This window comes from Fringilla coelebs (genome assembly GCF_963513975.1).
Source record: "Fringilla coelebs genome assembly, chromosome: 2".
Classification (NCBI taxonomy): domain Eukaryota; kingdom Metazoa; phylum Chordata; class Aves; order Passeriformes; family Fringillidae; genus Fringilla; species Fringilla coelebs.
In genome coordinates, this window is record NC_140029.1 from 106,521,820 (window position 1) to 106,537,151 (window position 15,332).

A 15,332-nucleotide genomic window follows, 5' to 3' on the forward strand; every position below is an offset into this window, starting at 1 on the left:
GTCTTCGCTACCACTTAGATATTTTTTCTGCTGTTTTAGCACTTCACAATTCTGCTGTATCTGAGGCTTGTCTTCTTACCACCTTCTTAAAACTCTCTGATTTTATGGATTCCCACAGAACACTCTAAAAGCAAGGCTGATCTGGTTTTGCAATGCTTCTATAAGGACTTAGTTCAGAAAAGGCTGCAAAGCCAAGGGCTGCTAAAGGCTTTTTAAGGCACAGATTCCAGGTAGGAACCCCTTCATGGTATCTCCCTACATACCCCAGCCTTCCTCAGAGTTGCTTCCCACAGACATGGACTGGAGTAAGGAAGAGTAAAATCTCATGGGATGTGACGTTGTCTCCCCAGGCTTTCCCAGTCACAACTAGGATATATCCAAAGCTCAGTGGCACCCGTTGCCTTTAATAAAAGCAGTTTGCCTTTCCATTAAACTTTTCTTTAAGCCTATGTTTGAGCTGTGAACATTCTTCAGCCCAGACATGGCAAGGGGTGTCTGGGTTGTGTGAGTGAGGAAGAACAACAGAGGCCCACTTGAACATTACTTTTAAAACTCAGCCCTTCAGACTCTTTTCTTCTTCACAGCTTCTTCATTTTGCCAAATCCTGTATCTCACACAGACTCCCTCTCCTCCTCTCTGGCCTACATGAGAGCTGTTGCTCTGCTGGTACTCGCAGTCTTCAGCATTTGCCCTCCACTTCCACCCACACCTAGGGCATTTCTTTTAATGCAATTTAAAAGTCTTAACTATTTAACTGGTCATGAAATGGCAAATATCTGCTGGCTCATAAAGGTTTCTGTTTTAGTCATTAGGGTGGTGTATTTTGGTGTATTATAAGCTGATACTTGGGGTTGAAATCCCCTGTATTTATCAAACAAAATTTAAGTACCCTGAATCTGAATTCAAAGTGCATCTGCAGCTTGGCTTGGAGCCACTGCCTAATCCCGACCTGCATCCACATCAGAAGCTCCTGAGCCTGCACGTGTTTGTAGAATAACATGTGCTTGTAGGCCTTTAAATAAATGTTTGTTTAGTTTCCATTTCAAATGTGCTCACAGCTCTGAGCCCCATGTTCTAACCAAACCAGGTCACCAGCTCACAGTCAATTTTGTACTCGGGTTTGTACAAAAACGAGGGCGACCACTTGACTTGCTGTTCCTTGACCAGACCAGAAAAGATGTACATCATGGAGCTGTGGACACATCTCAACAAACTGAGTTTGATTTCTAACTTTGTAACAGAATCCCAAACCAAGCAGGCATTTGTTGGATAACTCTTCAAAGGCTTTCAGCCTTTTTCTGTGATGCGTGCCAAGAAGAGAGGGCTCATTTTTGAGGTCCTTGGGAGCAAACTGTGCAGGGTGCATGACTTTGTAAGAGCCTTTTTACTGTGAGAGTTACTCAGAATGACTGTTTTCCTGAGCTGAGACCTTGGTTCCCACAGTGTGGCTGTGAGCACCTTCACCAAAAAACCTTCTTGATATAGCTGTGTTGTCATCCTTTTAAGCACCCATATTTAAGGGAGTTAAATGTTCTTTATTATCTTTGACAAATGCAGCCAGTGATTTTTCCTGTAAAATGGGTAGGAGTCCACCTTTCACATAGATCAGCTGTCTGTTTTTGGAGACCCTTGAGAGGCTAGATAATAAGATTATTTCTATAAATGCTATGGCACATATTTTGAAAATAACCTTACAGTCATCCCTTGATTTTTGCCACAACTATGCCCCCTGCCCATGACAAAAGTTAATTGCTGATGCAACCCTATCCCTTTTCAGGGACCAAGTGAAGCACAAAAATAGTGAGAGGGGCTGCTTATGCTCACCTCTCCTTCACAAAGGTTTGGAGATAAGGGCTAGCTCCACTTTCTGTAATTATTTTCCTGGGATTTTATAAAAGCAAAGGCACTAAATCAAGGTAATTAAAAAAAGTTACTTCACACTGACTAGTTCTGGTTTTGGTCCATAGAGGAAAAGCTACATATAACAAACCAGAGGTGTAAGCAGTGGTGTGCTTTTTTTATTGTTCTAGAAAGGAGACATCATAGATATCATCTGCAAAACTCCCATGGGCATATGGACAGGCATGCTGAACAACAAAGTAGGAAATTTCAAGTTCATTTATGTGGATATTATCTTGGAAGAAGAAGCTGCACCCAGAAAGATAAACCCACACAGAGGAAGCAAAAGGACCAAGCCTAAAACGTTGCAAGAGCTCCTGGAATGTGTCCACCTGCAGGTCAGCCAAGGCATTTCCCAGCTCCGTTTGAAACGTTCCCTTCCTGTGTGCTCGGGTTTGAATGTCATTTACAGGCAGGAGGGGAAAGGCAGGTTTCAGCAGTTTTGATGGCAGCAAAGCAAAGCAACCTCAGGTCTTTTATCTGATGTGAGTGATGCCAAGATGATTTTCTGCCTTTTCTTTATATCCCTCTTATATAACTTCTATGTAACCTCATACATGTAATTCCTTATGTCTGACAACAGCATAGTCCCAGTATTTTGTTTGGCCAGGAAACCAAACATCCTAAAGACCTCGTGGTAGAAGGCCAGAAAACCCTACACTATCTTGGGAAACCAAGGTCCTCTCTAGAAAATATCCTGAAAACGAGAGATTCAGCCCATCCAGGGGGGAATTCCATGGATGGGGGAATATCACACCATTCATCCAGGCCTCCCATTGGGGCATCCTTGTTAGATATGCTGATTTGTAAGGTCTATAAATTACATAAAATCAGTGGTGTGTGTGCATTGTGTCACATTCCACCCTGGTGAAGTGTGCACCAATAAGGATCCTTATTAAATACTGAAGTGAAACCCCCTTACCCCTTAACTGTGTCTGGTTCTCAGTTTTTGAGACCAGGAAAGGCCCCATGAGTGGCTTATAGAGCTGCATTTTACCTCCTCCACTCAGAGAGGGACCCTGGTGACTTGTCAGGTCAGCCTGACTGCTGTTGTGTGTTTAAGTACAGGAGATGTGTGGCTGTGGACGTTTCAGGGACAGTATGCACTGTCTGCAGTCTGACTCCAGAGCCAAAATTGAGAATTTGTGTTTCTCATTTCTTGTGATCTTTAGGGAGCAATAGCATTTTTGCACCAGGCTCATGTTGTGCCTCTCTCCCTCTCTGCAACCCTAGATCTTGACTGAGTGTCAAAGTGTAATGAGGTCATGATTTACAAGTAACATTTTTAATAAGGGTAATTGCTTTGCTGCTGATGCAAACACTCCTTTCCCTGGAGCGTGCACAGAGGTTGGTACTGAGCTGACACACAGCTGAAGGGGGACCTTGTGTGACACAGCAGGGCTGAGGGCTCGCTCTGCCTCTCCCCTTGCTTGTGTTGAGGAGTTCCTCCCGTGAAAAGGCAGAGCACTCCTCACCTCAGAGCCCCTCCTGGGCTCTGCGTGGGAGACACTCATGGAGTGACCCACAAAAGTCCAGACACTCAGCAAATGAAACAATTTCTGACAGAGCCCTGCCCTGGTCCTGTTTGCTGGTGGGCTGTGCTAGGGAGCTCAGGCACAGATGCTGGCATGGCCAGGAGCACTCCCAGGCATCTCTGCCTCTGTTCCCTCTTGCTCTCCAGCTCTGCCAAAGGTGAGTCAATTGCACTGGAGAACAGAGCCCATTTCAACCTGGCCAAAAAGTGAAATTGTGCCTGTTCCTCTACTGAACATAATGCTTGTTTCCATGAGAGGATTTGCTTGTTTCCTTTCGTAGGAGTATGCCTCAACCCTCCTGCTGAATGGCTATGAAACTCTAGAGGACTTAAAGGATCTACACGAAAGCCACCTTATTGAATTAAATATTTCTAACCCAGAAGACAGGGCAAGATTGTTATCAGCAATTGAAAATCTCCAGGACTGTGACAGTAAGTGTTTAAGGTTTCTCAAGAGTATATGCCCTAGTATCTTAAGCAAAAGAGAGCTTAGGTCAAACAGTTCCAATAAAGAATTTTCTTTAATTTTTTAAAACAACATTCTGCAGAGAATTAAAAATTTTTCCTTCCCTTGCTTCATCCCACACTTAAGTCCTTATCCAAATTAGCTTTTTTGCTAGGAAAGTATTGTAAAAAAAAAAAAAAGCTGGTTTGCATTCTTCTCTCAAAATTAATCTAACTTCTGTTTCTGGTGAGCTTCCAAGAGTTGAACATTTGGGGTGTGTATATGCATGCGTATTGGTCATGATTTTGTTTTCTTCACTTGCTCCTTTTGTGGGGAGTGGAGAAGCTAGGATAGAGAACAGGAAAAGCTTTTCTTATGATATTTTAATGATATTTCCAGTCTGACTTTGAATTGTAAATAATTTATGTCAATTTTTTAGAAACTACAACTAAGCACCTACTTAATTAGGTACTCAGCCAAAACAGGAGGGGTTTTCATCTTCATTAATATTTGTGCATACTCCCCATATGCTGAGCTGTCATGTCATCAAATGTGCACTTCCAATTGAGAAGCACAGAAAAAAGAGAGAGAAGGATAAACAATGTCTTCCTGAGATAGTTTAAAAGCAATTTTTTTCAGGCATCCACTAATTATCTCCTCAGTAGGTAGATAGTTTTCCATTTTTTTTCTGAATGCTTGGGCTTTTTTTTGGAACCCCATTTGTACATTAAGTTGTTCCTGTTCTTATTCAACTTCCAGTGAAAGGCTCTTGCAAATATGTTGGAGTGCCATTGGAAAGGTTTTCTTTGCCCTCCAGGTTTAGAAGTTCTTTCTGGTCTATAGCTTTGTGAGATGACAGGTTTGAAAAGAACTCTTGAAGGGCTGTCTATGTAGAAGCAATGATTGAAAGAGAGAATCCAGAAAAGAAAAGGGTTACATTTTGCACAAGTTTTATTGCAGGGATCTGCCAGGAAGGCACCTGAAAATGTACATACTGAGTATAGTGTGTTTGTTGTGGGAACCAGCCCTGCTGTGCTTTCTGCACCTATTACTGCGAATGTTTTCCCACATTTAATACCAGAAAAATAGTAAAGAAAAATGCTAGATCGTAATTTTGCAGTTTTGCATAGGTGTGAAAGCCAAACTGAAACAAATTGGTTTCTAACAGACCACACGAGTGCTGAACTGTTCTGAAGTGGTGAGAGTATGTTTTGCTATTCGTATTTGCTGGGTAACAAAAAGCAGAGCAAGCAGCTTTTGATACTAAATGTGTCTTAACCCCTAATGTTCTACATGCACCTGTGCAAGAACCAAACCTAAGGTCTTTATATGTCCCATATTCTGAAAATTAATATATTCACCCTTATTATCCAATCTGGGTTCTTCCTACATTGGCAGCATAGGATTTAGTCACTTCTCCAGGCAAAACAGTGTCCCTGATGCTGTCTGCATGGTTTAATAGTTCAAATTCCTGTAACAGCTCTGGGAATAATAACATTAAATCTTATAAAGGGGTCCATGCTACAGAATCAGTGATGGCACTGTAGCCTTATTTCAAGAGATGAAATGAATATTTGTTTCACGTGCACTTTAGATAGGTACAGCAAATCTTTCCAGTATTCAAATCCAATCAAATAATTTTCCCACAATTTATGAATGCTCACAGGGACCAGAACCACAACATCTTTTTGTGTCATACCAGCTGTAAGCATTCATTTAAGTCTAGTTAAATTTGGTAAGATTCATGTATATTTTAAGGGAAGCCATGAGTAAATGCTGTCCTAGTTCAGTTCTTGAATCCTTGCTGTGTGTGGTTGCAAAGGGATCAGAGCATTTGTCACATGACTGGTGGGGAGAGAACTGAACAACCTGTTCCAGAAAGGAGGATCCTAAAGACCAAAATGGATAGTAGCTATCTGTTAAGTTGTTATAACAAAAGACAGGGCGTCAAGATGATCTTGGGGATAAGCTCCGCATGAGTCTGACGTTGTACGAATCATTTGACCTCTTTGTCCTTCTGTCAATCACATTGGAAAATTGGGTTGAAAGAGGTGGGTGCTACTCTGAAAGTGAATTCTGCATCTGGACTGAACTTTACTGGGTCAATATTTTTTTTTTCCTAAATGGGCATGGCTCAGTCCAGCATAAATGATTTTTTAATTAAAATTGATTTTGTGCATTGCTTAGAAGTGAGCTGCATAATTACCCACAGCTACAATGTAATCTGTTTATTGGCCAAGAGAATTCTAGATAGAATTTCAGCACTTTCCAGGTAAAAATTTCACTTTTTAAAAATAAGCTTTATGAAAAGGTAAGCTAAGGCCATAGACTGTATTTACTGTTCTAGGCCCATCTTTCTCACAGAGCTTGGAAGACTTCCATGTCTCTGCATTCCATTCATGCTTCCATGAAGCACGTGTTTGATTAATGGGTGGAGAGGCAGGTATGGCCCAGAGTTGAAATACAAAGGTTTCTGAGTTTTTGTGGCACTGCCATTACTCAGAACAACCAAGTGTGCTGGAATATAGCCTCATTTTACTAGACCCTCCTATAAATGCAGTAAAACAAGATTTCATATTTCTTTAATGTGAAATCTGATCTTGTGAGATGTCCAGAGGTTTTTACAAGGCTTTTAATTTCTTTGTCATTCCTTGGCTTTTTCTTGACATTTATTGCATGTTATACTAAGTAATTTCTTCATGACACATACTTGTGGTATATAATTCATCTCGCAGAATAAACATTTTTTGAGTTTTCAAACCAAAAGACCTGCAGCAGTAGTTTCTACATTACATGCTACTTTAAGCCATGCAAAATACAGGATTTTTGGCAGTGACATTTTTTTAAACTTACATTTGATTTAGACGTGAATGAATTTGAAGGAATAAATTTTACCCATCTTATACTATGAATTAAAAAAAAAAAAGTTTTATTTAGCAATTGCTACCACAGAGTGTTTTTAAAGCAGATTTTTTTCTTTCTATTACTGCACTATCTTCTTCCTCCCTTTCCTGGGAGTCAAGGCCCAAATTCATCATCCTCAAGTACTTCATGTAGCAAGGCTATCCTAGAACTGCAAGGATTTGTAAGCTCTTCATGACCTTCCCCCCCTTCTCAGACATTTTTTTAGATTTTCTATAAGTTGGTCAAACCTATGTATTTGGGGCGAAAGTCTTGGTTTCCATGAATTCATGGCTGTGAGGTAAAAAAAAAAAAAAGGCTTTTTCATAAAGTATTTCTTAATAGCTTTCCATTCTTCTCCCAGATGGCTTCTAGACAGGAGATGGATGTCTGTGCTTTTGTAGGATGCTATTTTTAAAGCGAAGCAGTTGCTGGATGGTTAATGAATAAAGTAATAAAAGAAGTTTGGAACTTCTTTTCTTGACCGCTTCCCAGGACACAAAAAAAATAGGCTTGATTCTCTTCTCACATAGATGATTTAAATCAAGAGGGTCATCCCTGAAATCCACTAGGTTACACTAGTCCAAAGCTATTCCAAGCTAAATTAGACTTCATTGGATATATGCATACAGTTCATTTTATGGAAAAACCCCAAAAGGTGAATATGTGCAATTTTGGGGATATTATTTTACACTTATCTCCCCAAATCCATTTCCTTAGCTTACTTTTCATATATAAGTGCAGATCATACTCTGGATTCCACTACTAATACCAAATAAGGTTTTCTCTTTATTTACTGTTCTTGTACCACAACATTGGAGATAGATAAGGACACAACTTTCAGTTCTCAGTCACATCCCTTATGTGAGAATCAGGGACCAGGAGTTCCATTTTACACTGGGCAGTGCCTTTCAATACATGGGATCACACAGCATCTTGTCAAGGTCAAATAGTGCTCAAAGACAATCTCCCCTTCTGCACTGTGGTACAACACAATATTTCCAGATTTCCCAAGGAAGTTCATCCTTGCATGAGTATTAGCATTTTTCACTTTGGTTTTTTTTCAAGCACATCTGTTTGCTTCCAGATTTTAGATAAAAAGAGAAGCTTCTCATTTCTGTTTTCACCACAAGTTCTCACATGAGTTCAATAACTTTTTCCTCCCACAAAAGCTGTGCCACTGATTTCAGTGAACGCAATATTTTAAGTTCCGTACCTTTAAATATCCACAAAATATTTAGTCTTTTGAATGCCCAAAGTACTGCACAAACCTCTTCAGGTTTCTCTGCATCTTTTCCAAGAATTACTGCTCCCAAATGATCCTTTCTGAGTTTGATGCATTGTGTGCATTTCATTTTCACACTTAGATGGTCTAACTGGTACAGGTGATACATGGCCTGGGTACACACATAGGAGCTCTGGCTTCACCCTCCAAAACCAACTTTGTTCAGTGAGGGCCAGTGACAGGGCAAGGAGCAATGGCCATAAACTAAAACACAAGAAGTTCCACATCAACATGAAGAACTTCTTTACACTGAGGGATGCAGAGCAGAGAGGGGGCAGAGTCTCCCTCTCTGGAGACACTCCAAACCCACATGGACACATTCCCAGGTGACCCTGCCTTGGCAGGGGGGTTGGACCAGATGATTTCCAGAGGTCTGTTGCAAGCATCCTGTCATTCTGTGATTTTGAGCCTTTAGTTATTGAAAGGTGCTGCTCAGTATGGCACTGCTGCCCCTCCCAGGAGGGCAGGTGAGTGATTCAGCCTAAAGCACTTAGGAGCCCAGTGCTCCTAGCCCAGCTGACAAAACCCACAAAGACAAACTCTCAGAGACCACACTCATGAAGTCTGGTTTGCACTTGGGTCACCTTCCTTTTGTCCAAGACAAAATCCAAGCCTCCTGCCACTCATCTGGTTTAAACTGACATCACTGCACAGGAGTTAGAGTGACCTCTGTGCATTCTTGAGGTGAATTCCCTTAAACCCAAGCTTAAAGTGCTTCCCTAATCAGGACTTTAACCTCATTAGAAAGGGGAAAAGCGCTGGTGAGGGAAAAAAAGAAATCTATCCTTGCACGTGTCATGCACATCTAAGTCATTGAATAACAAAAACTCATTTTAAAGGTCTAAGTAGTGAGGATGATAAGGGATGCATCACACATCTCTTACCAAGGCTAAAGGCCTCACATTTTTTTCAGAAGTCTGAATATAATCCGACTGTCTAAAAGAATACTGGAATATATGTGTCAAAATGATGCATATCTGGGGCTCTTCTGGCCATATCATAGACAACAGTGACTGAGAGCCATTTATCTTATGTGAAACTGCTTTACTGTAGAAAAATGATAGGACTTCCATTTGTTGATAAGATAGTTATTTCTGATGATTCCGCAACATCTAACGGCAGTTTAATTTTATCAATTCCTGTTCTCTGTGCAGCGTGGCTTTCTTCTGATGCCCAAAAGATTAAGGCAGCAAACCCACCTTTCCTAATGTAGAACTTGAGCATGTACACATTAGAGAAAGGACTTAAGTAGAATGGAATAGAAGAGCCAAAAGCTTAAAGAAAAAGAGCAAAAGTTCCTTTGCTCTTGTCATGAAGCAACTTCTAAAATTGCACGATATGTATTTTTATAATACTCAAGATCCTCTTCAAATGGTTTAGTAGTTACTGCATAATATTAAAGACTTTTTTAAAGAGCAAAAAAGGCACCAAACTTTGCTTATAGTCTTTTCTTCATAAAAATGGAGGGAGGGGGAGGGGTGTTCTTCCAACTTTTTCTGCTTAGAATGAAAAATAGAAAATATAACATTTCTACTGTCTCAAATACATGAACATTTTTGGTTTTCAATTTTTCATGTAAGAAAAATCAACTACTTTTACAGGAAATTTTACACATATGTATGTCTTCTAAATAGAAATGTCTCATTTTCTCAATTGACCTAAATTCAGATTAAAAAAAAAAAAAAAAAGAAAAAAGAAATCACAGTTCCAGGCTTTTCTGTGCATTTTCCCCTGAAACACAGTAGGGAGACATTGATAAAAAAAATTAGGATCTGTTGTTCACATAGGAACTGCTTAGATTATATAGACAACCAGTTACAAGGCACTAATACAGTGACTAAAACCACATTTTCCTTTTAATCCACTGGCTACTCGGTCTTCTTCCCATTGTAGAACAAAGAGGATGGGGGCCCCTCTTTGACCTTGAAAACGTAAACAGGATTAGCATTTTTTAGGTCAGTGCTTGCCAGGGCAGCAGATGATCTGGAGCAGCAGATGAAAGGGCAGCGAGCAGCGTCAGGCGGCCGCGGGGATTAGGGGGAGGCAGGAGGGCTCCCGGTGCTGCACAAGCCTCGGTTCCCTCTGCCCCAGGGCTTGCCCAAGGTGGGATGGTGTTGCAGGGATCTGGGGACACACTCAGGACAAGGCTTTGCTGGGGCATCGCTGCTTTTTGTGCTGAATTACTTCTGTCACTGCCAACAGCAGTGGGAATTCCTTCGCCGGTGCGATGCCTTTGTGATCCCTTCCTGACTTCAATCAGAAATCAATTGGACCCTACATGATCAAATATTTTCCCTGCAAAGAGAGAGATAACATTTGACATGACAAACTGTGTTCTGTAAAGTGAGAAGGAGATCAAACAGTCAGAGATATCAATTAAACCTGCTGCAACGTGTGCTCTTTCACGCAAGTGCAATTAATTAATTTATTAGAGAACAAGGTGGAACTTTTATTCCTTGGAAAATATTTAAAGGAAATTTTTTTCATTATTCTTTGAAATACATCTGGTTACGTCTATAGCCTAAGACTTCATTGAAAAAATAACTTAAAAAAACCCAACTTTGTATTCTTTAACAAAATCAGCTAAGTTTTTCAATTCATTAGGCAGTTGGAAGTTAGAAAATATTAAGCAGATTTAATCAGGCCAAACAAATCTACAAGACTTCCATCAAGACCTCAAAATGCTTCTCAGTAAATCAAAATGCTTTGCGAAGGTTGTTGAAATCTCACACAATGAAAAAGGTCTCCAAAGAAACTCTCCCACTGTTCCATTTCACTGTAAAGGAGTGAAAAATTTCAGTCTTTCATTTCTAATTCAATACAAGATAGAAAAAAGAAAAATCAAATCAAAAATCTTTCCCATTTTACCAAATAATATAATTTCCAACAATTCAATTGAAATAAAAGCCAGTATGAATGTTCTTTGTGGAAATTTTAAAATTCCAGGAACTAAAATAGATGTAGATTTTGACACAGCATTAAATCCTTCATGTCTTCGGACTTCCATTCTGCCTGAACTTGAATTGAGACAGTTTAAACATGACTAAAGATCCAGAACTGACTGTTTAACCAAAGAGTAACAAAACAAGTGGAAGAAGGGAACTTTGCAAAAAAGGTTCCATTTTTCTGAAGGGCTAAAAATCTGGATCAAAACCATCTGTTTCCTCTGAGATGTGTTCCCTATACTTTGTTCAGAAAGCCAAATACAGTTTGAAGTAAAACTACAGCTACAGGTGGTTGGTAACAGCACAAGAAAAAAAGGAAAAAATTGAAAGATTTATATTTTATAGCTTACTTTCTTAAGAAATTTACTGTGAGTGAACATGTACTTCACAGCTAGAGAACAAACAGGAAGAGGAAATTTAAAACCAGTACACATAAGAGTCATCATATACTTGTCCTCTCTTGAACTTTTCTTGAGAGGTGTGTTGATACTGCCACTGAGTTCCAGATTTTTGAATTTGAACAGATTAGTCATACAGCAGCTAAACAAGGGCAAATTATTTGCAAGATAATTTGCTTCTACTTAGTTTTGGAACAGTGTTCAAAAACCATACAGCAGAAATTAGGCATCTTAGCTTCCTCTGAGGTTTCTGTGTTTTGGAAAATAACCTTCTGGATATCAAGCTAAGCTTGGTGGAAGTTTCCACCAGCCACCCACTCCTGCTGAAAAGCCGTGTGCTTTAGAAAAGCCGGCTAGCACATCTTTGTGCCAAGCACTTCTGAAGGGCAGTGCATTCTCTCTGCTGCAGGGAGCACATCAGGTGGAGGGGGCTGCACTCCAAAGACACAGATCTATAGAGAAGTGTGTTTTTAACCTGGCCCAGTGGTTAATTCGGTATCCTGCTCTGCGATACACAGTTCGGGAGGGGAAAGGCTCCATCTCTGCTGTGGGCACGGGGACTGCTGTGCTCTGCACAGCCTGAAGGACCTCAGCATAAAGGATCAGGCCAAAGCCCCCAGCATTCATCTCTGAGACACATCCAGGAGGAAAAAAGACCAACCTCATTGTCAACTCAGATGTTGTTGCACTCCTGTAATTGTACTTTTAATTCTCTGCTGCTGAGGTTTCTGTTTCTGATGGACAAAATGTATTGATGTAGTCATGTGTAGATCACCAGCTCTGTTTCCAAAGTTCTTAAAGATCAGTCATGCTGCTATCTCAGCTCTTTCCCAAGGTACTTGTATTGAACATTTTTTATTTCTTTTTCTTTTCTTTCTAGTTGAAGAACAGCAGAAAAGTGAGGATGGTCAGGAGGCGCAGAACTTAAGCCCTCACCAGAGTTTTGACAAATCACAGTTAAATGACTGTCCGAGAGATTCTGGCTGTTACATCTCATCAGAAAATTCAGATAATGGTAAAGAAGAAGCAGACCCAGAAGCCCTGTCTGACATGGTGCAGTCAATAACAATCAGTGAGTCAAACTGATTCGGTCCTGCTGCTTTTCTGCAGATTTTCAGAAAAGACAATCACATTTGTCAGTATGGTGGCACAGAAGCAGAATACAAAATATTCTCAACACTGAAAATCTACTTTTTTTCTGATTCATGATGCTCTAAACTATTTCATATGTGGACACTTGATAGCTAAATGTTAGTTGATGATAAGAATTTCTCATGTTTTTCTTTTCAATGAATCCACAGGTATTGCCCTGAAAAAGTTTATACAAAAGTATTTATAAATATTTGTACAGCAAATGCATTTTCTATAATAATAGAGACTTTTTTTAGGTAGTGGTTCATAATATGGAGATGTTAATTTCTGGAACTGTCCAAAATGTAAATATTGTATATATTTATTTTAAAAATATATGGATTAATCACGCTGTCTCTATTTTCAGCTGTGTTTTGCTGATTTGTGTACAGAATGTTTTTCATTGATAAATCAGCATAATAAAAAGGTGGGTACAGTCATACCTGACTTTGAAAAGTACCAAGCCAATTCTCACTCATATTAAAGCTGTTTCACACCACTTTTCTCCAAAGTGGGCTCTTAAGTAGACTGTCATTTCCTGTACTTTTTCCTGGAGGCATGAGAGAACTGTAGGGTGAATCTGAATTCAGTTCTCTGTGGTCTTTATGTTGTGGAAGAACAGAGCCATCCCAATGGCAGTGGCAATTTTTTTATGGCTCTTTTCACACCTGTTCTCATTTGTCCCAAGCATTATACAGAGAATTCAAACTCAGAGAAAAAAAGCCATCAGGATCAGTGCTATGCTTTTATGATAATGTTTTGTGAAGGTGTTGCCTTTTGTTTGTGGTGTGAAGTTTGTGACTAGAGTACGTGTTTGTATACAGAACTCGGAGGCTAACATGGTTATTGTACCTTACAGTCTTTCATATGAGATTTTATTGTCTTTTCCCAGTATGTTTCACACTGGAATTCACATTTTAACTGCATGTCTTCTTTTAGAGTACTTCCTTCAATAATAAACAGAACCATGTGTTTAAGTCCTTTAAAAATACTTGATTTTTAATGTGGTCATTACATTTCAAAGACTGCTCTCTTCTAAGACTAACAGAGTAAATAGTAATTCCACTGAGCATTTTTTAGCATGCATAAGAACTATGTATCAAGTCAAGAGGGGCACTTTTTGCTCAGTTATTAGTCACCAAATTTTCATAATTTAAGGCATTTTGCATTTGTGTTAAAGATTTTCCACATATTGCTGACAGCTTGAAAGAAAATCACCTTCAGAAGAGATGAAATGCAAAAAGTTCCACCCCTAAAAGAGTGTTTCTGAAGAAGCTGTAAACAAATGGAAAGCTTTTTTTCCCTTTCTTTTTCTTTTCCCCAATGCAAGTGTTTTCTCTACTTTTCATGACTTCTCAAAAGACTGCTGCTGTCAGACTCCTAACACACAAGTCTGCTTTGAAGGCTGTAGTACAAAATTGCCATTTTGGAAAATTGCATTAACAAGATTTCAAAGATTTGGAGTAAATAAACTCTGTTTAGGAAAAAAAAAAAAAAAAAAACAAAACAACAACGAAACACCAGAAAGGGAGCTACTCTGATTTGTTTCTGGATTTAACTTACTTTTCATACCAGCAACAAATGTCATCATTTAGCAGCAATGACCCCATACTGCCAGGCGTGGTGGGGATGCAGAACCCTTGGTGGGATGAAGAAGGTGAGAGCTTCTATCAAGCAGCTATATTTGTTTCTTAATGCTTTTCCAGCCAGTAGTGCATCATGACATGCAGTACTGACATTACTTAATATGACTTAACTTCTGAAATAATGGGTTTGAATTGGCTTCCATCATCTCCTCATTCTAGAGAAGGACTAAATTCAGCTTGAATTTCTCTCACAGGGGCTCATCTTTTGGCTTTTGTGGCAGATTGCACTTAGTCTTCAGGTTCTGAAGACATCTGCAAAATTGCTGAACCTATAAAAGTCTGTTGAGGTGAGCTTAAATATGATTGTGACTGTCAAGAAGCAGTTAAGTCAGCTGGGTCAAGGACTAACAGCCACAGAGACCAGAGCTGTGCCCTGATAGAAATACTCTGACAAATGTTAATTTGCACAGGTTTTCAAATGAAAACAGGCCTCCCTAAACAGTTGCAGTGAGACAGGCAAAGCTTTCAACAGAGCAAAATACCCAACAGCTGCTGTGTTTTACAGGAGTTAAACTCTGCCTATTGGGCTGATGGCAAGGGGATGCAGGTGTAAAGTAAAGTAGCTGGGAACGAAGGGCATGAGTTGTAACTGCTCCGATCTTTAATCAGTAAGGCTTTGCCCAAAGGGCCTCTTATTTAGAAAAATATATCAACTGAAAGCTTGTTTGAGACTTTTGCAGCTTCCTGTGAAGGCAGAGCAGATTAGATCTCAAACTGAGACGCTTCCGCTCTCTCACACTGTTCCGAGAAAAAGAATGAGGAAATTTTGTACCGCAAAGAAAAAAATGGTGTTTCCTACAAGCAGCAGACCCAACCTGCTTTCCTCTCTTAGTGGTCTCATTAATCACACTGATCATGGATTAATATGTTTGGAATAGCAGAAGCATTTCTCCAACTGGTTTAAGTGCTGGATAATCTGAATAAAAGGTTATTCTAGGAGTTCTTGGAAAAAGTCTGGTGGAGATCTAAGTGACTTTCAAGTAATTCTTAAACAGTCCCTGAGATAGGGAAGAGAAGAAAGCAGTAGAGGTTTTGTTCCTCTCTGTCACTTGCTCAAGATTGCCCTGTCCCTTTTCATTTTTATTAACCTTCCTCTATATTTAAGGAGGACCAAGACATTTGCAGGCTCTAATTTGGAGCCTGTTCCC

At 39.7% G+C, this 15,332-nt stretch overlaps 1 protein-coding gene across 1 annotated transcript in view; it reads left to right on the top strand.

Moving 5' to 3' along the window:
• The window catches only part of SAMSN1 (SAM domain, SH3 domain and nuclear localization signals 1), a 35,138-nt gene extending 21,680 nt beyond the window's left edge, over positions 1–13,458 (top strand). Inside the window, exons 6-8 of the mRNA XM_084226483.1 lie at positions 2,031–2,237; positions 3,715–3,865; positions 12,288–13,458. Of these exons, the coding sequence (XP_084082609.1) occupies positions 2,031–2,237; positions 3,715–3,865; positions 12,288–12,493 (564 nt within the window). The 3' untranslated portion in view covers positions 12,494–13,458. The remainder of the gene's footprint in view (positions 1–2,030; positions 2,238–3,714; positions 3,866–12,287) is intronic.
• Positions 13,459–15,332: the final 1,874 nt, after the last annotated feature.